Source organism: Emydura macquarii, unplaced genomic scaffold, assembly GCF_026122565.2.
Source record: "Emydura macquarii macquarii isolate MOO-44397 ecotype Brisbane River unplaced genomic scaffold, CSIRO-AGI_Emac_v2 contig_1027, whole genome shotgun sequence".
NCBI lineage: Eukaryota > Metazoa > Chordata > Testudines > Chelidae > Emydura > Emydura macquarii.
Genome location: NW_027131164.1, coordinates 12,969,934 through 12,996,217, shown reverse-complemented (window position 1 = coordinate 12,996,217; position 26,284 = coordinate 12,969,934). Strand labels below are relative to the sequence as shown.

The following is a 26,284-nucleotide window of genomic DNA, read 5'->3' as shown; positions in this document are numbered from 1 at the left end:
CCTATCACATACTAGGCACCCCTTAGAATCTGGCCCTACATGTCCAAGACCGGACCCAACCTAAAGGAAGAAACCTGGATAACGTAGAAATCTAAACTTTGCCTAGTGTCAGAACAAAAAGGGGCACACTGTGCCTGCAGTATCATGGCTATGTACAGCCGCCAGATTTCGAAATCTTCAGATGCTTTTTGTGTTCTCTACAAAAAATGTACAATGTATTCTTCTCATTCTGGTATAATTTTGTTTGCTATCATGGCAGGTTATTGGAGATTAATTTTGCTCTATTCATTTTGGCCAATAGAATACTGACCGTGGCCTGGCCGTGTAAATTCATGTTATTACTTTTGTGTAATTTTCAGACATGTTAATATTATTGAACATGTGGTTTCTACTCAAGCACTGGTTATTACCACGTATTTGTGTGGTTCTACTCCTGATATGTTAAGCTACCTCCCCCAACCACTGTACATATATCTCTTTTGTCTGCCAGCTGGGTATTTCTGGGTATACCCAGCTATTCAAGAATCAGCGTGCTGGGAGCCCTAGCTATAAACTTACATGGCTTTCTGAAAGGCTACCTTCCTTTTTTCATCCCTCCTATTAAGGGTGTACGTAAAAGTGGTGGTGGTGGTCATCCCACGTTAGCTACTCCTCACTAGCTCCCTGCGTGGGCACTTGTATTGTGCAATGTGTGCCTATGGGCACAGGAGCACAATGCACTTTGGCTCTCTTAGTATGCAGTGTTCCCACATGGTGAGCTAGCGTGGAGTAGCTAATGCAGAGCACCTAGTGCACTTTAAAGTCACTTTCCAGCTTACTGTGCACTAATGTCCCCATGTAGACATGCCCTAAGTATTACTTCTGCCTGATTGGGTACCACACCAGACCTCCAACAGGAACATTTCTGTCCTCCATGCAAGATTCACACCACAATGATACCCACCATCTGAGCACATGAGCCAGACATCTTTTGGAACACTACTTCTTATCCAGACTGGGTTTTTGTGCCATCTGCATGATGCTCTCCATCCTTCTAGAACTGTGCATAGCCTCTCAGAGATGTACTTTGCCTCTACTATCTTCATATTCTGGGATGATTCATTAAAAGGCTATCAGTGTGTGGAAGAAGCACTGAGCAGGGGAGGATTATGAAGCAGTATATAGACATCTGTGCTCTGTCACATTGGCTAGGAGAACATGGCAACCTGGAGATAGCCATGGGTTCCTCATTATGTAATTTGGAGGAAGAACTAAAAGTAGATGCCTCATTAGGAAGAAAAAAATCATATGCAGTGACAACCCATTAAAAATCCCAATGGATATCTCCATGGAAAAAAAACAGTTGGCGTGACAGACGACTGATTGCCAGTCTCTTTCAATTACTTTTGCCTTTTATTGAGAGTTATGTGGAATATAGATATTTTTGAAATTGGTGTATATTTGTTTCTAAGTACAAAGGGAAAGTCAAACCTTGACATCTTAAGGTGTATCCCTGTTCCCATTAGCATTTGCCTCATCAATTTGCATAATTCCCCTTGAGATTTCATCTGACCTGTGTTATGTTCCATCAGAGGACAGAAAGAAGTTATTTTTCTATTTCTGATAATAAGCAGCTATGCAACATTTTATTTTTAATCAATAAAAGGACAGAAACCTTAATAAAAAGAATAAGGCTTCACTGTCAGTCATACTGAAATAACTTATGAATCTGGGTTTACAGGGTTTTTGTTTTCTTTTTTCATCCTTAGTGATAAATGTGGTGGTTTTTAATTTTAAATTAAGCACTAATCAAAATTCTTGTGTAAGCCAGAAGTGGTAAACGTATACCTAACTCGAATGATGAAGTGCTGATTTGTGAACTACTGCTCTATAATAATGTTAAAGCCCATCTCAAAGTGGGAGACCCAACAGGCGCACACATGCGGCATTGGATCTGTGTGTGCACGTCACTCCATACTTCTGAGTCCTCCAAGCAGGACTCTTGACAATTTCAGTCCCATGCATCTTTGGAAAAGAGGAGCTAGAAGGAAAAGAGTCACGTCCACAGACAGAACAAATCCCAAACCTATTGTTTGGTGGTGGTGGCTCACCCACCTAGAGAACTGGGATTTGAACTCTTTATTCCTGCAGCCTAAGTTTGGAATGATTGATTCCCTTCCCTCCCCTTTTCTGTATTGCGGAGTATTAAAAAAACAACGTGGGAGCAAATTCATACCTGATATAAAGAGTTGCAGGCTGCTTACAGTAAGTCTGAATTTGATCCATAACTAAGTGGCAGGAAAGGTGAATATTGGATATATCCTACCACGTGAATATTTAGTCAGATGATTGGCTGCACTTCTTCTCTAAAGACTGAAATCGCTAATCCAAAATGGCACACCTCAACCTTACAATACCATTGAGTGTTCATACACAAATACTACTTAGAAACCGGCTTTTAAATATTAATTTACAAGATGAATGTAATAAGATCTTATATTTTCCCCACCGCATTGCTTTTGGTCACCAGTTAGTTTGGGTTCCTTCATTAATCAGTACTCTTGCTCAGCACTTGCCAAAGAGGACTTCTTCAAAGTCCTACGGTGCTACCAGCCTCCTGGGTGGTCATGTTCTCTCTCATTTCATTCTCTTCTTTTCCATTTCTTCAGAACAATCTCATTGAGTGTGGGGTTATTTTGTTGGCGGCTCCCTTGCTCATACGGGCCCTGGTAAGCTGTCAGCGGCAGTATTCTCGTTCAATACTTGCCATTAGCTCTTCTTCAGAGTAATCATACGATATTGTAGATTGCATCTCGGGCTTCTTGTTACTTCTGACTGGAAACCTGCAGGATAAGACAACAAAGTATCTTTACTGGAACAGAAAATCAAGCTCTGTGATACATAGTAAGCCTCTTATCCTTAACAGAGGGAAAGAGAAGCCGAATTATTTGTGTGTGCAAAAGTCAAAACACACCCACCCATCTTACTTGACGCATGGATTCTCTAATGGTAAGCCTCAGAGTTTTCCAACCTGAAAGATATGTGATGCTCATTAGTGATCGTTGGGTAACAGGGATTTCTGAAACAAGCCCCAAGAAGAAACCAGAACGATTTTCGTTGGTATAATTGGAAATGGAACGTTCATGTTATGGACGCTGACAATCCCAGGGATCCAATCCTGCCCTTTCCTGCCTGAGCTAGAAGGGCTGGGAGAAGACTGGAGAAGTTTTGACTTTGCAGAAGTTACCACAGACAGTTAACTCTAACAGGCAGGCCTGTTTTAGCACTCCACAGAGCAGACAGCAGCCTGTCAGGCAGGCAGTTTGGAGCCTCTCCAGGCTGCAGATCCACATACTCTCTTGAAGCTGTGGAGTGCTGGAGGGCAAAGACCCTGAGCCTCTAGGCTTGTGTTCTCTTGAGTGCTCACAATCCTGCACTCCTTGTGTCCTCTTGCCCACAGAAAACATAGGGGGAGACAGGGCCAGCTTTGGCCCTAAAGAAAAAGCTCCATCTTGCTCATATTTAACAGCATAACCATTATTAAATACTTAAGTAACTGTCTCCCTAAATACTCCATGTAGAGTTACCCCAGTGATTCAGGAGCACAATTCCTGTGTCCCTAGTATGAGGGTGTGTCTGTGTGGGGCTGAGCCTAGGACTACATGCAGCATGGCAGAAACAACTTCTTCCTCCGGGCCCTCTTTATTTGAGTACTGGCCTCACGCTTCCACCAGAGTGCTGTGCTGCCCATGAATGTCACTACTGGGGTAAAATGGTTTAATCCACAAGAGATGACAAAGTGGATTAAACCAACAAAGACTTTGTTGTTTCTTGGGGGTTAAATCATTTTACCCTAGAGGTTTGTTGAACAAAAATCTTCCAGAGTTCCCAATTCTGACAATAACTGCAGCTGAGATTCTGCTGGGCCCTGTGTTTTGTTCTGTGAAACTTGGGTTTTTGTAGCCCTCTCTCATAGACCTCTAGTGGGTTTGTTTTTTGGTGTTTTGTCCAAAGATGGAGGAAAAACAAGCAGGAAAGAGCTGATTTCTTCATATCCTGTGTATTTGGTACCTACGTAGAGAGATTTTCATATCAACTAGCCTGGCTCCAACTACATCCCAGCACATGGGACTTGCTACCTACCGTCTATATGTTTACGCATGCAGGACTGCTGGTAAGTCTAAGGGTATGTCTTCACTCACGGCGGCACTGTCTGTGCTGCCGGATCGATTCTTTGGGATCGATTGAGCGGCAATGGAGACCCGCTCAATCAATCCGGAAGTCGACGGCATTAATCCACCTCCGCAAGAAGATTAACACTGCGTAGATGGGAGGGCATTTCCCGCCGGCGTAGCATAGTAGGGACGCTGCGCTATGTAGAAGTTAGGAAGTCAACGGAAGATGCGCAAGCTACTCTACGTAGCTTGCGTATCTCCCATCGATTGCTGCCAAATTTTGCTGCCAGTGTAGACTAGGCCTAAGTCAATGGTGTAAAAGCAGGGATGAATGTATTGCAGAGACCGACAGCATCTTTTGGAGAGGATAACCGAGGGTATGTTTGCCAGAGGAAACCATGTGGGTGGTTCACATGCTGCACGGGAAGAGGTGCGTAGAACACATGGAATTGGAACTGCAAGTGAGTATCCCTGAGAACTCTTCTCTAACAGAAACGTCTACCGATTCAGTGTTTTTGTAAATTAATAGCTTTCACTGGTAGACAGAGTTCTTCGCTAAATAATGTATTCACGGTGTCTCTGAAAGGTGCATGAGCAGAATCCTACAATAGTTACCTTGGAGCAATTTGACCCACCCTATTCCACTGATTTTACTTCAATCCTTCTAATGCAAAAAATTCTCATTCGCCTAGTTGTCCATTTGAAAAAAATGTCCTACTGAGCTGATCTGGCTGTGTAAATGTCATGAGCTGCAGATGTCAACAACGGCTTTATTTTTTCAAACTGGTCAACTGGCATGGCAGACAGGTCATTCATTTACTTTTCACAGTTTCTTCATCCACACGTTCTATTTGCAGCAAGTGGAGTCTTTTGTTGATTCCTTCAGTCAATTTTCTTCTTCTGACAGGGGAAATCATTTGATTTTTTTCATACAGTAAATAAGCGATGGGACTAACACTTAAAATCAGCATACAGGGCACAAATACTTTGTAATAGTCAGGAAAGGGAAATGTAGAAATACGACTTAAACCCACAACTGGCACATGATTTATTGATTATATCCCGTCACTTGACAGGCCCTCTGCTAGTTTTACATGAATGTTGAATGACGGATAAGAAACCCAGCCCCTGGCAAAATTACCAAGATTCCACTTGGAAATCTACAAAAGCTGAATTGTTTCCATTAGTGTTTATATAACTCTCTCCTCCTAATTATTCCTGATGTCTTAGTCTTCACAGTGACCTTTAGGATGAGAGAAGCTCTCTAAATTAAAAACCCAACTTACTGCAAAATATATCCGCTGACACCAGCTGTCAACTGTTTTCTTCTTAAACAATCATACATGCCAGCAGTGAATGAATGAACAGGGTGGAGCATAATGATGGGCTAGGACAATGGCTGGAAAAATCAAACAGCCCCATAAGCCTTTATTTTCTTCCTGCAACCGTCATGGAAATGTTCTGTAGAATTTAATAGGGATGAAACCTACCGTCCTGCAGAAATGGAATATGGTTCCTCAGAAATTACTCTACTCTAAATGTCTGAATTTGCTGGTCTGCTAAGGCCAGTTTGTGCTGCTTAAAACAACCAGCAATAGCTGGTAGAGAATGCCCCTTGCATAGGAGAACTCTCTGCTGGGAGAAAGCTGGCAGCTTCAGTAATAACAGCCAGCAGCCCTAGCATTAAGCAAGAGATGGGGTATATCAGGGAAATGTTGGGGGTGGGGCATGAGTGGGACTGGGTCTGCTGAAGCAGAGCTCTACTATGCCCCTGATCCTGCATTGCTATAACTAGTGATGCAGCAGTTAAAGTAGGCCCCCATCTGCTCTAATTTACCGGGGGAGGGGGCGCGCAGGTAACTGAGGATCAGGGAATTGCAACTGCTTCCAGGCACTGTCTGAGCTCAGCCTACTCTGTTTAACTGATATACCTCCTGGCTTGGAACGGGGCAGCCCCAGAAATTTTTCACCTGATACATACAATGGCACTCGCCCCTCCGCAGTGGCTCAGCTCCTGTCCCGTGGGGCTGGGCCCAGCTCACCGCTCCAGGCATTGTGACCTGGCGATTGGGGTCACAGCACCGCTCAGCTTTGGCCCGGCAGGAGCCGCTCGCTGAAACTTGGCCCAGCAGCCTTCCATCACAACCTGGCCAGGTCACAAGGCCATTCACTCTGGGGGGGCCCTGTCAAACGGACATCCTCGGACAAACTGTCCCCTTTTCACCCTCCCCCCAGGGAGCTCTGTCCCCCCCAATGGGCACCCCTGCCAATGGTATGCACTGTGCATAACGTACGCATGGCCGCTGGCTCCATTGACTTGGAAAATAACGTGGGGGAAAAGAACTCAGAACACTGCTATTCAGTGACAGGGAGAAACCTGGAAAGCAATAATACAGAAGGGAAAAGGGCCAATAGTGTACAGCACATAAAACAGGAGCTTGCACTGTAGCAAGGCATCATAAAAAGGCTAATGCAACTCCACCAGGAACACTGTGCTCATTTCTAGTCACCTCATTATTAGAAAAATATGAACAGTTTGGAGAACAGCAACAGCCCCCGAGCAGGGGGCCGAGTGGACTGACTGACCGAGAGAGAAACTAAAAAGAAGCAAATGTTTAATTTAACTGAGGAAGGGGAACTGGGGAGCAGATTACATATATTTTAAGGGTGTTAAGTCCAAGGAGGGAGAACAATTATGGATAAACAGTAAATTAGATACAATTTAAACTAAATACAAGGAAAATGTCCTGTCCTCAAGATGCATTAGGCTGTGAATTAATCTCCCACAAGCAAAATGGGGGGAGTCCCTTTGCTTGAGAGAGACACTGGGCAATATACAACAGGGGAAATCCTGCACTGGCACAGGGATGCACTAGAGGGTCTACTAAGTCTTTTCCTTCTTTAACGTCTGATTCTGTTTTGTGCTGTCAGATCTAAGGAAGCCCTGTTTTACTAGGGTCACCGCCTGTTTTGTGACCCTTGCCACAGTCCAGTGGGGAGTTGATGGTCACAGCAGAGAAGACTTAGTAGGGAAGCTGGTACTGAAACATGGTTGGTGTTTTTTTTTAAGACCGATTAATCCTTTTTCTGAGGATGGGAAAGTAAAGAATAAATCACTAAAGCTCCTTCTTAAAGCAAATATGACTGATAAATCAAGACCAAATCAATGCCTTACTTAAACACTGTATTAGAAATATAAACTTCAGGAGCAGGCAAAAGATCATAGTAATTTGAAAAGGAAAAGACATATTGGGTCATCCAGTCCATCCTGCTGCAGCTAGGTCACCAGTGCCTAACAGAGGGTCTCTGAAATACTGAACTGATTTAAAAATGTTGATTAAAGCTAATGTTAAAATGAGCTAATACACAGGTTAAGGGAAAAGTTTCTATACATCTGGGTATCTTTGATTTTTGCCAAAATGCTAAGCAGCTGTGATTATCCTATTCCAAACCAAGCCTCCAGGGCTACAAGTTCTTATACAGCCCTTCATTATTTTGTGGATGTGCCTCTAGCTGGATGGCTCTCATCTCCCCACTTTTGGGGTTATGGGTACAGACTGATGCAGGACAGCAGCCAAAGTGGAGTGTCTTTCTTCGTGGAAGTGCTGTCCATGCCAGGATACAGCAAATGAGGCTGCATTTTCTTTTTTAGCTTTTCCACTTTTCTTGACATTTGTTTCTTCTTTTCATTCTTCCTTGTTTTACTGGATTTTCTTATTTCTTCAGTGACTGGCTCAATCAGCGATAGACCTGAATAGATCCACATGGGGCTGATTCTGCTCTTGGGCACACCAATGTAAATCCAGAATAACTCCACAAACGTTGATTTATACCAGTGTGACAGCACAGAATCTGATCCAGTGACAGACGAGACAACACCAGGAACTCAATATTACTTAGCTGGCTTGATTTTTGTCCCAAAAACTGAAATTCTGTATAACAGAACAATTAGTTTAATAGATGCTCTCACAGTAGAGTTCTTGATGCTAAAGACTACAGTCTTGATTCTCATTTACATTGAAGTCAATTTACACAGTGTAAAGAGGGAGTAAATTTATATTTATTGCCATTTTAAGTCCTCTTGAAACTGGCAGAGCAAAGTGGCCTCACTGTAAATGAGATTAAGGTTCTGCTTCTTCAGGTTAGCTGGCTCCAGCCTGCTTTCTCTTTTATCCAGATGTCCTTCCAAATTATCATTCTTTACCCAAGTATTTTCCAGACTTTCCTTTGAGAGTATGAATTTTCTACTGGTGAACCACTCTCTATATTAGCATCTCAATTATTTCCTTTGCATTTCAAAGATGCTGAGATAAGCAAGTTTTCACAGAGGCTCAGGATGGGGTGTGGATTAGCCAAAGCCTACAGCAGTTATGTTCATCCTGGGAATCTTTTGACGCACTCTTTGGCATGATCAAACTCACCAAAAGGCTCAGCAGGCTTTCTCGGACAAAGCAGAATAACCAAATCATGGTGCATGAGGGGGCTGGAAAATATCAGAAGAGGTTTTCATTGTAAGCGCTTGCCTGTATGGCCATTCTGCCTAACCACTGCCCTCCCTTCTTGTCAGCTGTCAGGGGACTGAAACTGATAAGAATCCTGCTTTCTGAGCAAGATTCTTGTCAATTTCAATTCTCTACCAAAGTAGGGAGCGGGCAGGGTCACCGACAAGTGTGCTCTCGTCACATCCATCAGTGATGTCTATAGTTAGTAGGTTACTCAGCCTGAGGGCCAGGATTTTCATTCACACTGATCTACACCTCCTTCTGGAGGGACAAGGCTGCTTAAAATCCAGAAGTCACCGTCTGGCATAAGGAGGTGACATTTTAGGTCTTTCAGTTTCATCTGTGCCTCTTTAACACACACATCTTACTGTTCCCAGTACTTCTCCCTGTAGGCAGTTATAGGGGAGCAGTCTGGGATCCATTGCTCTTGCTACTGGAAATATTATTTCAGATTTTCTTTTCCTTTACTGCTAATGAAAACACGCCCCATTTTAATCCAACCAGCCTTCCCAAACTCTTGGAAGAGGTTGATTGGGCCAAAAAGTTCTGTGTCTTCTCTGTGTGACTGTGAAACAAAAAAGAAGGAATCTCCCTGCAACATGAAGAGGACGGGGTAGCTCAGCTCACCGGAGTGCCGTTATCTCAAAACCTCATCGACCCAACAGAGCTGAGCCACTGCAGTTTGCCCCGCTGTGACTCCACTGGTGCACGTAGCAATGTCCCCATGGTGCACATCTACTCACAGCAACCCTGTGTTCTGTGGACCTAGCCCACAGCTCTCTGTAGCCTGTTCTAGACAGATACTGATGTGGTCCTTGTCATTGCTGTCTCAGAGCTCCTCACACTCAGTCATTTGTGGTATCTATGAAGTACAGTAGCATTATCCCTGCTTTACAGAGGGAAGATTAAGTGACTTGCTCTAATTACACAGGAAGCCTGTGAGAGAGCCAGGAATCGAACACATCTCCTGTGCCCCAGTCTACTGCACTACACCCTAGGCCACGCTTCCTCCCCAGGGCCCTGCATACCTGCTGGGAGGTCCAATGGCTTGCTGCCATAAGGATGAGGACCTTCCAAAACCCACACTACCCATCTCCCTTCCTCTGTACCCCAGACTGTTCAGGATTGAAACTCAGTGCTGTGCTCCAGCTGAAGCCTGGTTCTCCTAAGGGAACATGGCCCCTGGGTGCAGAGGAGCGTGTGGGTGGAATTTCTTCTGACGCCACTCCTCTTTTGTGCAGACCTCCAGAGATGCACGGCACAGGAGCTCTTTGTCTGTGTAATATAGGTGATGTGCAGCAATAGTCTTCTTTCCCTGCTGATCTGTGCTGCCTTCCACCTGCCCCCATTACAACCTGTACTCCCACCTCAGGTCGTCCCTCCAGAGGTTTCCATTGCAGGGCCTTGCACACTGTTGCACCACATTCCATCCCGTTCCATGTCTGTGGCAGAGACCCAACGAACAGTCGAGTCTCCTGTGGGCTGTAATGCTTTGGTCTCATTTTAGTTGTTGGGTGGTGGTGGCGGCGGCCTGTGTTTTACAGGCAATCAGACTAGGTGATGTGGTGTCCCTTCTGGCCTTAAACTCCCTGACTCTGAGATCCTCGCCCCTTCAGCTGTGGGGCACTGCTGGGCCTGAGCTACTTGGGAGGGGAGGGGAGGCACATGGGGGTCACTTCCCCCCCAGTTTTCTGCCTTCCATTCAGCACAGATGTTTTCAAACAGTTTGAAAACCATTGCTTCCTACCAGGAGCTGATGGATCGGGAGCTGGTGGGAGCTGCCCGGCCCACTCGGGCTCCTGGCTCTCTGTGCTGTGGGAGGTTGGTGCTGGCTGGCTGCCTGGCAGCCCTCCCTGCCCTGCTTCCCGAGCCGGGCCACCTCTGAACAGCCGGGTGCTCCCCAGGGAGGGTGGGCAGCACAGCTCCATGCTGCACCCCTGACGGGCTCTTGCTGCTACCCTGAAGGATCCTGGCGCCACCCCTGGAGCTAGCTCCTGCCCACAGAGCCCAGCTGCCATGAGACGCTCTCTGAGGCGCTCGCTCGCCACTGCCCTAGTGCTCCTGGCTCTGCTGCCGCTCCTCAGAGGCGATGCAGGGTAGGCGAGGAGGGGGTGGTCAAGTGCCCCCCTCCCGAACCTTTAAATTGTGTCCCCCCACCATCAAGAGTTACACGTCATCTCCGTTGGGGAGCACTGGGGCACAGCAGTGAGGGGGAGCCGCGTGGCAGGTTACAGAAAAGGAAGGGGCCTTCTCCACCCTGAGACGTGCAGTATGTGCTAGTCATGAGATTTGCTGCTGACACAACCTGGTGCTGAAGATGTAACGTGAAAGGAAAATGCACCTTTCTGCCAAACCTAATAGCGACATGCTACTTACTCACTGGCGAAGTGGTTGTTCTCTGGGTCCTGGGTGCATCTTGTTAAGGAGGCCTTGAAAACAATAAATGGAGCAGTGTTGTCATATTTGCAATAAAACTAGTGCAACTATTTAGCTACCTTTGCATGGGAAGAGCCACGTTGCCCCGGCCTTAACACTCCACACAAGCTCAATGGGCAGTAAAGGTGCCCAATGTGTGAGAAACAGGCCTGTGGTCTTTTTGTTACAAATGCCTCACTAGGTCATCTTCAGCATCCAAAGAGCCTGAGTGTCTTTGATCTGGGGATCTGAAATCATTTAACATTAACTAATTAAGCCTCCTAATTTCCCTACGAGGCAGGTGAACATTATAATGCCCATTTCAAAGATGGGTACATTGAGACACAGGGAGGTGATGTGATTAAAGAGAAGTTAAAAGAAAACTGCCCTGATTCTTCTCAGCTGACTAGTCAGAAAACGTCCCGGAGGAGAAGCACTTCTCACCATGTACAAACCGTGCATCGCTCCTACAAATGGCACTTGTAGTTACAATTGGTATCGTTGTGCCCCTTGCTGGCACCAGCTGTCACACTGAGATCTGACTTAAGGTGTGATCCTTGGAAATCTTGCCTCAAGGCCCAAAATTCATTGTCTGTCAAAGGATGAAACTTGGCTTACACAAATGTTCATGAAAAGCAATTTAAAAGGGCAGTGGATACAAGAGAGGGGAAATCCCACTTACAAATATTCTTTTCCTCATTATTTTCCAGCTCTGGCTAGTGGACACTTTGGGGGTGTTACTACCCAGAAAGAACAGAGAGCAGAGTGGAACCGAGCAATCCATGAATAGCACAGGAGAACACGCTCTCCAGTGCTGCTGTCAGACTGATCGTTTCACTCCTCAGTTTTACTTTGAAAGAAGCGCTTCCATTTTTAAGTGTTACTGGCTATGCAGATTTACTGTTACAGAGTGTTCACTGCTGTGATTGCAGGAAGCTACTTTGAATGGTCATGTTTTCAGTGGAAAAAAGAAAAGAAATGGGTGTGACAGAATTCCCTATTCTCAGTTCATCTTTTCTTTAATTACAGAGGGACTGGAGCCCTGCCCTCCACAGGAAACCTACAAGAGAGGACAAAGGGGAGGAAATCTCTGCAAGGCTCCCTCCCACTTGTTCTGTCAGGGCCAGGGGGCAGCGTTTGCTCTCCTGCGGTGTAGGGAACAAGCTGTGGGGCCAGCCAGCCTCCGACACTGCATGGATTGGATTCTGGGAGAGGCAAAACCATCCAAGCAAAGGCCTTGTACCTCTGAGCTGTCTGTATTTCTAGTGACCCTCCCATGTTCTCTGTTGTTGTCATTTCAATGCATAGGGCTGTCAGTACTGGCAGCTACTCCTTGAGCCCTTCCTTTAAGGGGGATCCTCACCATGGGAGCAGAGAGTGGGCACTGAAATACAGGGCAGTATCATCCTTCTGGGGAATCTCTGAAGGGCTGGCAAGTTGGACAATGAATACCCTTCTTGGTCCTACCCCATCCTGCATACTACCTGCTCTTTATCCTGGGCAGATCTCTGGGGGGTCCAGGAAAATGCTGCCACACCACGTTCTAAGTCTCCACTCTTTTGCAGAAGGGCCCTACTATCCATGCACAGATCTTGGAAATACAACACCAAGGCCCGAAGTTTGGATCTGGATCTGAAAGTTTCCAGAATTCGAAAGTGTTTGAATCACAGAGTTTACCGAAGCAGAGTTAGAGACCAGCCAAATCTGGATGTAGTTAAAACTCAGACATGATCAGCTCTGGGGGTTTGTTTAGGCCCAAAGACACTGATTTTTAATAAAATGAAAATTCAGCAGCCTCGCCAGCAGCGACATGCTATTGAGAACAATAGTGAGTATTTTCCTTTTCGTCTTTCTTCTCCCAATTCCTGCTGTCTCTTTGCTCTCACAGGAGGGCGGTTTCCAATAACACTCACACCCTGCCAGGTCAATTTTAATTTTTAATTTAATTTTTTTTTAAATGATGGTCCTGAATCTGCAGACCCTGACTCCCCTGAGTTATCCTGATTCATGGGAAGGGTCCAGTTAATGTTAAATGGACAAACCTGCATAAGGTGAGCAGGCTTTGGCCCTGGCTTTCATTGCCTTTGCAGGAAAATGGAAAGTAGCGTTGTCTCCAGAGAAGGAAAGAGAAAAGGATTTCCTTGCAAAAATGAGACTGTCCGGTCCCATCCAGGTCACACCCTGTGATTCAGCTGGGCTTGGCGTTTTCAGGTCTAGATACCTTGCGAGATTACTTAATGGGGTGCAGAACCTCACACGTCTTCGGGTGTGGCTACACTGCATGGGTGGCACATGATTCCTGACTTTGGGGAGGCTGAGCAGGGGGGCACTGGTGCTTGGACCGTAGCCCTGCCCCTCCCCTTAGGTCCCGCTCTTGCTTGGCTCATGCCGGTCCGCCCCTTCCTACCTGCCGCTCTAGAGGGAGAGGGCAAAGAGGCGTGAGCAGCAGGTGGGGGAGAAGTCTTGGGGGAGCGGGCCACATGGGAGTGTGGCCTGGGGCGGAGTGGGGTGGTGGTTGTTTGGGCAAGCCTATTATCTCTGCTGCCTATGCTACATTGCAATCACAGGGTGTAGACCTTCGTGAGCTAGCTTTAGGCCTGGTCTACACCTAAAACTTCAGGTTGACCTAGCTACATCACTCAGGGCTGTAAAAAATGTCCTGCCTTGTGCGACACAGTTATGGCGACACCCCCTCTGTAGAAGCAGCCAGAGGAATTCTTCCAGCGACCTAGCTCCCACCTCTCAAAGGGGTGCAGTTACTACAGCCACAGAACAGCCTTTCCGTTGCTGCAGTAAATGTCTCCACCGTGCCACTGTAGCGCTTGTAGTGTCGATACAGCTAGCTGGCATGGGTAAGTGAACAGTGACGCTACAGAAGTATGGGCTGTACCAACCTGCCCAGAAGCCTGGGGATTTACGCCATCTCCTGGGGCTAACCCATGCTGAAGCACGGACTCTGGTGCCAAGCTAGCTAGGTTAACGCGAGCTCGCATGATGTCTCTTTGAGCTGCACTCGCATGCCATGATTGCTGTGTAGTCATACGTAACCTTAGTCACCTGTTTAATCCCAGCCCCTGTACAGTAAGGATTGCTCTATGTGCTGTTTGGCACCAAGTTAATTAAATTGATCTCAAACCCAATTCAGTTAGATATGTGCAACCCCCTTGCATGGAGGCAATTACAGTGCTAGAAATGGGTCCATATGGGTGTAGCTTCATGTCCCATGCTAAGTGGTTACACTGATTTTACTACAACTGTTTTTATACTGATTTAGCTACACTAGTCCAAAAAGCGTGTGTAGACAAGTTCTGAGTAATTACCACCTCACAGGCTGGGACGGATGTCTGGTACCTGTGCCCTTGCAAATCCTTGGCCTCTTTGTTACAACTGTTTACAAGGCAGGCAACTGGTGATGGGGACACTGACTCATTAGCAACCAGAGGCCAGATGTTGAAAGGACTTTAGGTGCCTAAAGATCAGCTAAATGCCTGAAGACCTTTAAAAATCAGCTTCTTTCACACAGGCCACCAGGAAGGTTAAACATTTTGTTTTTTCTTTTGCAATGTTCTGTTTGACCTGAGAAGACTGACTCGAAGTCGTCGTTTGGGCCAGCGAAAGGCCCATCAGCGGGGGTTGTGTGGGGGAAATTGAGAATGTGCTCTGGTACTTTGGCACCATCTATACATTTTATGGAGGAAAAGAGAAACCGACTCCCCCCCATGAATCTGCAAAGGGATGAGGTTCTAGTGGGAGTGGTGTAAGGAGCAGTCTGACAGGAAGCTGTGTCTCAAAGAGTAGAGAACCGGAGTGGCCCTTCCTGTCTCTGCTGCCTGTGGAACACACCATCTTAGCATACAGGAATTTCTTAAAGACAAAGGGCCAGAGCCTCCCACTGAACTCCAGGTGTAGGGCCGCAGTCTGCCAAGGGGGCACTTCACATCACATCATCCCCTCCACTACAGAGGACCAGAATAGCACTGGTAGCACTGTTCAGGGATGGGGAGCAGAAGGGTCCTGTGACCCCACAACAGCACAGAAAGCTGACATCCCCTGCAGTAATCCCTGTGAGAGGGCAGTACTGCAAACACAGCTTGCTCTCTCTCAGGCTGAATCCCTCCCTTGGGTGTACAGAGAAAGTGCAGCTCCTTGCACAGGCAGGGATGAATCTTGCCCCCAATGGTAAAGCTGCTATGAGCACTTCATTCCAATGACGGTATTAATCATGAGCACTGAATGGGAATATACACTTCTAGGGGCATTTGCTTCTGCTCTTAGCTCCGAGAGAATGTAGCCAATGTTCTCAGCTTCCGACCCTTTTCTGAGGCAGGAGGATGCTGGATGTTTTAAGGGTGTGTTTAAATTATACAACAGATTTTTTTCCCCCTGCGGCTAATCCTCCACACTGTGAAATGTACGTGTTACGTGGGTGGAAGGGAGAATTAATTAGTCATCAGGACTGGGTGAATGTCTCTGGTTAGTAAAAACTGCTTCACCGTGCAAAATTAGCTCCTACCTTCTGTAAGGATCTTTCTGCAGCAGCAGCGCCAGCACTTGTTTCCCAAGAGAAATGTGTATTGGTGTATGTAGGTACTTACTGATCTGCAATCTACTGCCTCAAGAAAAGTTAGGAGAACTGAAAAGAGAGGAAGGTAAAGTATAGTCCACAGCTGCCCTTGCTTTTGTCTGCTCTCAGTTTATCCCAGCTGGGCAAAATGACATGGTCGGAGTGACAGGAGGAAACTATTTTAGCAGCAGTTCAGGTCGTACAGCATGAGATGTCACAATGAATATGGCATGGACTAGACACAGAATGAAATCTAACCCCGCCCAGGAGTGCTCATGCTAGTTGTAATTGTGTCTGGTGCACATGCAACATGTCATTTACGTTAATGTTTTCTGTGGGTTAACGTGAAGCACAATGCTTGAACACCAGTGGGTCCCTATCCTGCAGCTAAATGCATAAGCACTGGCTTGTTTGGCACCTCTCCTGTTAATGGTGAAGTGAAAAGTTAAATCAAGTCAGCATCTCATGATGCAGCTCTCAGCCAACCCATAATCTCCTTCTTGTTTTCTTTCCATCCCATTTCCAGGTTGGGAAGAAAGCGTTGGCACATGGTGCTGAGTTTTGCTTGGATACAAATCATTACAACTCAGTAGGTCAGATTCATCCCTGCAGTGCAATTCCACTGAAGTCAGAATAGTTACTGTAGCGCTGAATTTGACCTAATACGTAACCAGGCTGTGACACTGTGGAAGGGGATCTCAGGCAATAGGTACAGCACTCAAGCCCTGGGAAGGGGCACCTCTCACCAGTCTGCAGCGGCATCCTCTGGCCAACCCAGGAGTGTTACTGAGAGTTACTGAGCGATCTTCGCTCAGGAAATGAAGAATGTGGGGCGCTCCTAGAGAATCCTTCCTCTACCAGAAAAAATTCCAGATCTCAAACAATTTACACCTCCTCCTTCCCACCCTCCATTTTTTTTTGCTTTAGATCAGCAATTGTTTTCAGCTTAGAAACAACTAAGTGAAGCAAACTCTTTGTAAAGACCAAAAAGTGATGTTGGTGGAAAAAACACCTCGGCATCCTGCTGACCATTCTGCTCAGTTGTGAGAGTGTGAATGCAGCACAGCTGTGCTGGGATGACCTTAGCTCTTTGAAAGGAGCACTATTTTTAGTTAAGATTACAACACAACTAACAGTTTGTTCGTTCATTGGCCAAACTGGAAACTTGTGTTTAAAATTAGTGGTTTGTGATCCACACGCAAGCAAAGTGAAACATTTAGTTTGGGATCATCAAGATCCAACCTTGGAAATTAACTTGGGGAGTTGCACAACTTGAAAAATCTGAATTCATTTGGATTTTCCATCCGATCATTCCCCCAGCTGTAGCTAGGAGTTCATAGGATCACAGATGTTAGAGCTGGAAAAAAATCTATATATTAGGTCATCTAGTTCATCTCCCTGCCAATGCAGGATTGTTCCTTACAGTATGTTTTTAGTCTTTTGGATATGGAATGAGTGACTTGACCTGAGGGCACTTTTTACCACTAACTGTAATTTTTAAATGTTGAAAACTACATTTAATAGTGTTGAATGAAAGACATTGTTTATTTCCACTTTTTAAAGAAAGTATTTCAACAAGAAAAGGAACATTATTTAGTGCCAATGTAAAAGTATCTTGGTATAATCTTATAAAAGGTGGCATTTGTGTTTTGTGCACACACGCATGCAATGCAACAATGTCTCTTTGGACCATCCATACAAAACAACAAATAAGCATGGTTCAGCTAACTAACCACAAGGTGACACTGTTCCACACAAATCTGTTGAAAGGGCACTTATCTGGATGTAAAAAGCATGCACTACCTTTCTGACCAAATTAGATTTTAAAAGTACATTACAATTCATTGGACTATGACTACTATGCACTGTATACTATCATTAGCTATACCATCCCATATGCACAGCTATAATATAATTATTTTATGTCTCTATTAAGAAGGTGCTATAACACTGCACAGAAAGCTATTAAAAAAATGTTGCCTCCACATTTTTGCATGTTAGGAAGCCAGGAGCGTGATGAATGAGGCCATGGCATCACAGTCCTTTCTGGTTTCCATAGAGAGCTGCCACCATGTACTGTACTACGGCAACTTTTGTAAAACCACAAATATTCTTTTTGAGCTGAGCAAAGAAAAGTAATACAGAAAAACAAGAGTGATCTGTCTCTTTAGAGAGGTGAGTGGGTGGCTGAAATTAAATGGATGTTTAAAAAGGAATGATTGATGCTGTCAGAGTGGTCCGGGGTCCCAAAAGAATAAGAATCCGGAGATTAGGGATCTATTCCAAATTCTGCTGCTGGCCTCACTTTCCCCATCTGTATAACTGAATATTTTTTGAAGCTGGCATTAGGATTTGATAACACTTCTTTTAAAATTCCAGTGTGTCTCTCTTCCCTCCCCCTTGTCCCCGGCCTGCCTGGAGCAAAGTTAGTATTGCCAACTTTCCAGTCGATGACAGAATGAATCAATGCTCAAACACCCACTGATGGAAGTTATGCCTCTCCCAAGGTAAATCCAAGACACTGATACTTAGTAGTCAAGTTTTTCTTGTGGCCAGCCTCTCTTCTCTGGCTGAACTCTCTCCTCTCCACTTACCTAACCCAAATTCTGACCTATCTTCTATTTACCCACTGGGCTCCCTTAGGACAGAATTTGCTCGTAGGATGTTCATTGTTGCATTTGACTTTATTTTTTTCCTCTCCGTTGTGCCATCTTCTCATCCTTCTTCTTCATTACTCATTCCCACTTGCTTTGTCTAGCTGCCCCCACACCACACCCTCTCCACCTTTCACTGTCTGTGACTAGCATCCCTCTTCCTCCCCATCACCCTGTTCCTGCTACGGTTTGGTTTACCTCAAGCAAGTCAAGATTCAGAAGTTCCCAACACTTGATAGAAAGAACCAACCAACAGGTGAGTAACCAACAAGATCAGGAGAAGTTACACTCAAAACCTCTGATGAGGAGCCAGTGGTGCATGTACAGTGTTCCTAGGCAAGCAGTCAAGAGGCAACCAGCCATGGTAATCCTTTCCAGAGACTTCTTGTATGGCTGGCAAAGGAGAGGGGGGGCTTTGCAGTTCACACGATTAACGGAGTGCTCGTCAGTCAAATAATCAATTGTATTTTATATTTTGTGGGGTTTCACTTGCTTTTCTTTCTGGCTATCTGATTTCTTGGGCCCTGAGGAACTAGGCCCAGATCTTCAAAAGTATTTAGGCAAATATTTGGGAGTTAGGCACCTAAATACCTTTGATATGGGCCATACAGGTCCTTTTACTGGGCCACTGTTTCCTCAGATTCTACAGTACTACAGAATGGGTACAAAACTATCAACAACAGGATAGACTCCAGGTTGGAAAGGCAAAAAAAACCCAAACCCGGACCTAACCTGTGAGTAATTCTCTTTGCAAAGCCCTTGTAATTGTTTTTTCTTCAAATGACTGGGGGGGCAAAGGGAAGCAGAGAGAGGAAGGGTGCTTTTGTCAATTGTCTGAGCTCATTTGAGTTAATTGAAAACCCTTCTTTCCACCTGAGTAGACATAGGCTGATACCTTTGAAGTCATGGTAGCTGACCATGTTGTATCCTAGGCTCCCCACTAGTTTAAGTCAATGGTGCACAAGCCTCTGCCCAGGGGTGCTTCCAACCCACTGGGGCATTTCTGGTGGCTCCTCACTGTCTGCAGAATATATGCTGTAACTGAAAAATATTCATTTGGAACCAGTGCAGCCCTGTCTTAGGACTGTGCCATCCTCTCGTACCCTGAGTACCACCTCACTCCTCACGATGTCATTGTCATACAGGTCTCATCATGAGTCGGAGGATCAGAATCCAGCCTATACTGAGTCTGTAGGGAGTTAACCTGAAACTACTGCTTTGAGCGGTGTAAACTGACCCTGATTCATCACGGTGTGGTTCTAACTCTGAAGCCTAATGATGATGGTGTAGATGTCAATATTCTTCACTAACATTCACGCGAAATATCCAACTGACATGAATACCCACTTGAGCTGGATATCAGAAATCATAGAAAAGATACAAAAAAGATATATTAGGTGAATAACTAATACCTTTAGAATATCCCTTGCTTGAGTATATCTCTGGAGGAGAGGAGTACTGGCAAAAGTGAGTTGGGGAGGGCAGAAAGCTACTGTGTTTTGATAAGTAAATTGTGCAAGGAGTTTCAGCAAAAGCTTGTAAAAGGTTCAAAATAGCGCATGGTATCACATGTCACATAGTATGTGTTGTGTCTACCTAGCCCCAATTAGATGAATTAAGATGTGTGTGTGCTTCAGCCTTAATTCCTAATTTCCTGGACCTTTATTGATTTGTCAGTTCAGCATTTTACTAATACCCACTCTTACAATTTAACTGTCTCTTGGTTTATTTTTATAAAAAAAGTAACACTGTTATTAATAAGAATTTACAGAATATTAAAAAATATAGTGACTTAAAAATAACCCTACATAAAACAGCCAATTTCAACATAGCTGTCTTATTTTTAAACACCACCACCAATATTTGAGTGCACATGCTGGAACAAAAATGTAGAGCCTTACCCTTTAATCTTCACATGAGTAAAGATTAACTAGTGAAGTTAGTGGGATTGCTCATGAGTGAGAATTACTTATGTGAGTAAGGGTTATAGAATCAAGCCTTAATTTTAAAACTGAGTGTGAGTTATAGAAGAAAGGAGAGCATACAAAACCACAAAACTTCTGTTTTTTCCACTTCCAAAACTCATGATGTCGAAATAAGGCTCTTTGAGGCTTTTAAAAAAATATTGTGCCCATGCTGATTCCTGACAAGTTTCCTAACAGAGTAAGGAATTTTATATCAAAGCTATCATTATCCCTTGGCAAAATAGAGTTTTACAATGGAAATACAAATATAATCTTAGTGAGACTTTCAGGGTTTTAAGTTTCAATTTAGCCTAACCTAAAAAGTTGTTAGGCATCTGATGAGGAAAGTCCTCTGAATTCTAAATATTTTTTAATCTATCAGTTTATTCCCACACGTTTTGTAGTCCCTCCTGCAGCAGCATCTAACTAACAGATCACTGTTCCTCGAGCTGTGCTGACATCAGTCACAGATGCTGGTGCCCTTGGCATCATATAAGGTGATACAGAAGTTGAAGTTAATGTTGTGTTTGTTAGATAGGAAGAAAGCCGTGTTAATTTCAGCTCTGTTCCCAAGAAAATTCAATAGTTGCTGTAAAGAGACTGAGATTTTTTTGTTTTTGTTTTCTTCAGATTGTACCATTGTTATTACAGTGGACTGGCAAACATTAAAATGTATTTTTTATATATATATGTTCAGATTTTTAAATTATTGCTTACATGACTGAACAAAGGAAAAAATGTGAGCCGTGCTTTATGCTTTATTTCACGACGCTGGGATACTTTTACAAGGAATTAATTGAAGGAGGAAAAAACCTTTAATGGAGCACAGAAAACTCAGACTGGTATGACCCTTTCACGACTATACTTCCTCTAAAAGAGAGAAGAAATTCAGGGAAAAGCAAGCAACAGAAATGATAAAAGGGCTGCAGGGAATGATTTGTCAGGAAAGATAAAAAGAACTGAATATGATATCGCTTGGCAAATCAATGGCTACATCAATTGATATTACAATGACAGACCTTTCTAAAGTACACAGGGTCTAAGTAGAGAACCGGCAAGGGAAAGAGAACTAGAACCGGCAAGGGAAAGAGAACTAGAACCGGCAAGGGAAAGAGAACTATCCAAGTTTAGCTGATAGACAAGAGTAGGTGAAGGGTGTAAACACTTAAAATGCATGGGGGCCTAGGGGCTATAACTGGGATGCTGAAAGCTACCAAAATCACCAGACATAAGAACCACTTCTGTATTGAACCCAGGGAACTGGGCTGGTTGGGACACCCCTTCCGAAGGGGTGGACTAACTGGGATGCCCAGAGGGATTAAATAGGGGGTCAGGTTGGCCAGATCCCCAGGTGAAGGGTTAGATGGAGAGCCGTGGGATAGGTTAGTTGGCTCCCTGGGCATGGGGTTAGATGGGATTCTGGGGGCATGGGTTTCTGGGTTCTTGGGTCAGAGGTGGTGCTGGGGACAGAGTAGGGCAGGCTCGCTGGATCCTCAAACTTGGGGCCTCGTGATGGGGGTTAGATGGGATCTGAGGGGAATGGGCTGGTTGTGAACCCAGGCAATGGAGCCCCCAGGTGATGAGGAGTAAAATGGGGGCCTGGGGGAATGGGCTACCTGGATCCTAGGGGGAGGAGACCCTGGAGCAAGGGGGTAGAGGGGAATCCTGGGGAGGAGTGGGGGGCTGGCTGGGCCAGAGGGGCCCTGGGGTGGGATGGGTGAGATGAGGAACCAGGAGGCTGGCCTGGCTGGATCCCCAGGCAGTGGGGCTCCAGGGGATGGGTCCCATGGGCCCCCAAAGGTCTGGGCTGGCTGGATCCCAGGGCCATGGCCCTGGGGGGAACGGGCGGGCTGGGCTTCAAGGGGACAGGCTGGCTCGAGGCCAGGGCGATGGGCCCCGGGGGAAGGGGTGGCTGGGCCCGTGGCCGGCTGGATGCCAGGGCGATGGGCCCCGGGGGAAGGGGTGGCTGGGCCCGTGGCCGGCTTGATGTCAGGGCGATGGGCCCCCGCCTCTCCTCCGTCTGCTGCCTGCAGCTCGCTCTCACTCCCCTGCCGCCGCCCTGCGGTGAGAGAGGGACTGTCACTTACCGGCTGGTCCGTGCCGGCGGCACCGCTGCCCGGGCCGCTCCCTGCTGCGGCCGCCCTTGACCCCCGCTCGTGCCCAGGCCAGGAGTCCCCGGCGAGCCCCCAGGCGGGCGGGCCCGGGACCAAGGGGGGCAGCGCGCCCGGCTCCTCGCACTCAGCCAGCACCTCCTCCAGCAGCTCCCAGTCCGAGTCCTCCGCCTCTCCGCCCGGCCGCGGCCGCCGCAGGCTGCTGTCGGGTAGCTCGGTGGCGGCGGGCGCCCTGGTCTCCTCGCCCGGCCCGCGGGGGGCGCTGCTGCTCCTGCCCCGCCGGCCGGGGCGATCCGCGCCGGGGCTGCAGCTCCGCTTCCTCCGGCTGCTGCCGCTGCCCATGCCGCTGCTGCTGCTGCTGCCGCCCCCGGGGCGCGGGGTGCTGGCGGGCTCGGAGCTTCTTAACGGGGTGACTCGCCCGGCGGGGATTCCAGAGCCCGGCTGCTGCCTAGGCTCGGAGCATCCCGGCTGCTGCTGCTGCTGGGGCAGGAGAGGCTGCTCCCGGATCCCCTTGCTCCCTTCCCCGCCTCCCCCTAGTTTGCCTGGCGGGATCAAAGAAAAACACTTGCCTGAAAGGGAAGCGTCCTGGGGAAGGTCCAGCCCGGCGGCAGCCAGTGAGCACAAGGGCAGCGGGGAGGGAAATCTGCCCTCCCCGCAGCCGGCTGCTTGGAAGTTTGCGAATCCCAAGAATTTACCCTCGAGGAAAGGAACCAACTGGGTGTAACCTGGCTGCGACTGTCAGTGCGTGTGAACATGGCGCCAGTTCAAAAACAGCCTGGAAAAAAAAATCTTCGAAAAAGGAAATACCACAAAGCAGTGCTCACAACTTCAATCTGGTTTTGGGTCTAGTCGCTGGAAACCATGACAAATAAACATGGGGTGGTTTTTTTTGTGAGCCTGCACTGTGAAGTGAAACGAGAGAAGAACTCAAAGCAAAAGCTGTCGATTCAAACTTCAGTTTAGTCCAGAGAAACACAGCCCTTTTCCTTTCGCTCTTCCCTCAGCAAAATGTTTTCATCCTCTCTCATGCTTTCAAATTCAGTCCCTTTAAGGGCTGGACAACAATCAAGCTACTTACATAACAGTTTTGGACTCTTGAAATTAACCAGGGCCTCCTGGTTGGATTAATTGCAGAATAATTATGGATTTTGGACTGTAGGAAAGGACTGTGCTCTTTCGAAACTGCCCTGAACTGCACTGAAATGTGAATCAGATAGTTACCACAAAGCCAAACAGGCTGAGAAAATAAAACCACACAGTAACGCATAAAAAGAACATAGTATAAATTACAAATCAAAATAGGCATTGATTCACATTTCTCAAGAGGACAATATGTTGCTTAATATTGTCTCCTTTTTTATTATGTGCTGTGATGTCCCAGATGTATGAGATGTAGCCAAAAACTCACACTTTGGCTTCATGTGGTTGTTCTGTAGCTTCAGATGTGTAGTGTACAGGCTAGTCATACAAATTCTTCTTAAGCCTGGTCTGCCCTAAGAAATTGAACATTACGGAAAATGGCTTTCAGTAGCAGCTCCCCTGAACTGGTATCAAAAATAGCTTACACTATAGAAAACTCTAATCCTGTTACAATTTGGCTCTGTCCTCTCTTCTGGATGGACACCAGTCTATAATAAATGGACCCAAATCCTGCCCCACATGCTTTTAAGCCTCTCACTCTCGGGGTAGTGATTGGTACGGTTCCCAGTTCTGGGTCTTTTAGGTATACTCCCAGTAGGGTGGCCAGATAGCAAGTATGAAAAATTGGGACGGGGGGCGGGAGGGGGAGGATAATAGACTCCTATATAAGACAAAGCTCCAGAAATCAGGACTGTCCCTATAAAATTGGGAATCTGGTCACCCTAACTCCCAGGAGCACACCCCATGTTTGACATGCTTTTAGGGCAGTGGGATCCCACAGTTCAGTTACCTCTATCCTCTAGACCAGTGTTTCTCAACTGGTGTTCCGTGGAACCCTGGAGTTCTGCGGGAACACTGTTAGGGTTCCGCGAGAAAATGACATTGCGCCCCGCCGAGAGCAGCTGTTCTCCGCGCCGCCGAAAAAGGGAAGATGTCCTGGATTTTTCAGCGGAGGGTATCGAGTATGAGTGTAATTTCCCTGCGGAGCCTAAAGGGTTCCACGGGGAAATTTAATTGAGAAACGCTGCTCTAGACCAATGCCCCAGCCCTTCTGAGCTCCCAATTAATTAGACATGTTTCCTCCCAGTGATCACCTGACTCTGGGAACTCTTTTTTTTCTAGTTAAACCCTTCAGAGCCAACATGGCAGGTAAGCAAAGGAACACAGACTTAGCAAAGGACTTTCTTAACCACACTTTACTCTTAATAAAACACACGAGCAAGTTACAGAATCTTTGAAAAACAGCAAAATTCTCAACTCACCCTGCTTAGATTGATCTCACTCCTCCTGTGAGTCCTGGGTTGGGTCAGTGTCTTGGGGCTAGGCAGTCCTTTCTGCCTTCTCTCTCTTTAGTCTGATCTTCTTGCATGTGGTAATAGTCTGATCCCTTTCTCAGAGATGCACTCACCTTTTAAAATATTGTCCCTTTTTTACCCATGTGCTTCAGCTGGGGGAATTTCAGGCTCCAACCCCACTTTCCCCCCAATCAGCTTCTGTGTATGTAGAGAGTCATTTAAAGTCAGTGTCATAGCAGTAGAAAACTCTTTTCTTCAGTAGCGAAGAGCCATTCAATGTTGATAGTCCATGATAGCTCTCTCAGTGTTAGTTCTGAAGTGTACCACAACCCACCATGATCAGAACAGTGTTTAGAATCAGCCAGATTTTCAACACAGACTGGATGTCTTAATCCAACATCAAGGTTACAATACAAAGCGAAGGACAGAGTGAAGGTTACAATAAAAATGGCATTCACAAAACCAAAGTGGAGTTCACAAATACCATTTAAGAAAGTCTGATAGTGGAACTTTCAGGAAAACTGTTGTCGTGAAACAGCTTTACCCTCAGCAAAATCCTGTTATCAGAAACCACTAAGTAACATTCATTATTGAAAGAGAAAAATTCCACATGTTGTTATTATTCCAGTAGCACCTACCATTCCCAATCAGGATTAGAGATCCATTGTGTTGAGTACTTTACAAATACAGAATAAAAAATGGTCCTTGCCCTAAAGAGTTTACAGTCTAATCAGACAAGACATATAACCAAACATAAACTTCATAACACAAACATAAACATCCAAGCAATATCAGCAACATGCATGATTTGATGCCTTGCTGTATAGGGTATCTTTTATAATCATGTAGATGCTTAGTTACTGAAAACTTCAGATTAGTTTTCTCTAGTATTTTTAGTGGCCTCACCCCCGATATAGACTCTAATATGAGAGAGAATTGAGTAAGGAAGATCAATCTAAATCAGTGGTTCTCAACCTATTAACCACTGTGGGCCGCATATGTAGCCCACAATGTTTACGTGGGCTGCATTCAATACTACCAGTATGATGCTGAGGATGTCACATGGGCTGCAGCTGTATGATGATTGGGCCTCAGATTGAGAACCACTGGTATAAATAGAAAGCAATGCAATCTGGAATGTGTGCTGGTGTAGCAGAGAACATAAACAGAGAAGAAAATTCAATAATGGAATAGCTAAACCTAATACTAAACTTTCTTATAATTAAATTGGATTTATGTCTACAGTCTTTATGCTCCTGAAGCTCCAAATGACTTTAATGGAAATTACATATGAGATCAAACACAATGAACTCTAATATAGCAAATCTTCATTGATAAAATCTCTATTAAGAATGTAGAAGTAGAATGAAAGATCCAACTTGGGTCAATGTACAAATTATAATGCTGTAGAAAACAGACCTCTATTTATGTGGCCAAATCCTACAGATCTCTCACTGTCCAAGTGTCCATTGATTCACATGAGAG

At 45.8% G+C, this 26,284-nt stretch overlaps 1 protein-coding gene across 3 annotated transcripts; it reads right to left on the bottom strand.

Annotated features, from left to right (window-relative positions):
• Positions 1-1,369: 1,369 nt before the first annotated feature.
• On the bottom strand, positions 1,370-24,868 carry CYS1 (cystin 1). Of its 3 annotated transcripts, none has more exons than XM_067544775.1 (5): positions 24,767-24,868; positions 23,773-23,857; positions 22,341-23,139; positions 11,033-11,085; positions 1,370-2,822 (listed from the first exon to the last, which is right to left on the bottom strand). In XM_067544775.1, the coding sequence occupies exons 3-5, from the start codon at positions 22,704-22,706 to the stop codon at positions 2,717-2,719; spliced, it is 525 nt and encodes a 174-aa protein (XP_067400876.1). In that variant the 5' UTR covers positions 22,707-23,139; positions 23,773-23,857; positions 24,767-24,868; the 3' UTR covers positions 1,370-2,716. The 3 variants fall into 3 exon arrangements, with proteins under 3 accessions (XP_067400876.1, XP_067400877.1, XP_067400878.1); XM_067544777.1 differs by having other exon boundaries at positions 2,693-2,822; positions 11,037-11,085; XM_067544776.1 differs by lacking the exons at positions 23,773-23,857; positions 24,767-24,868 and having other exon boundaries at positions 22,341-23,382.
• Positions 24,869-26,284: the final 1,416 nt, after the last annotated feature.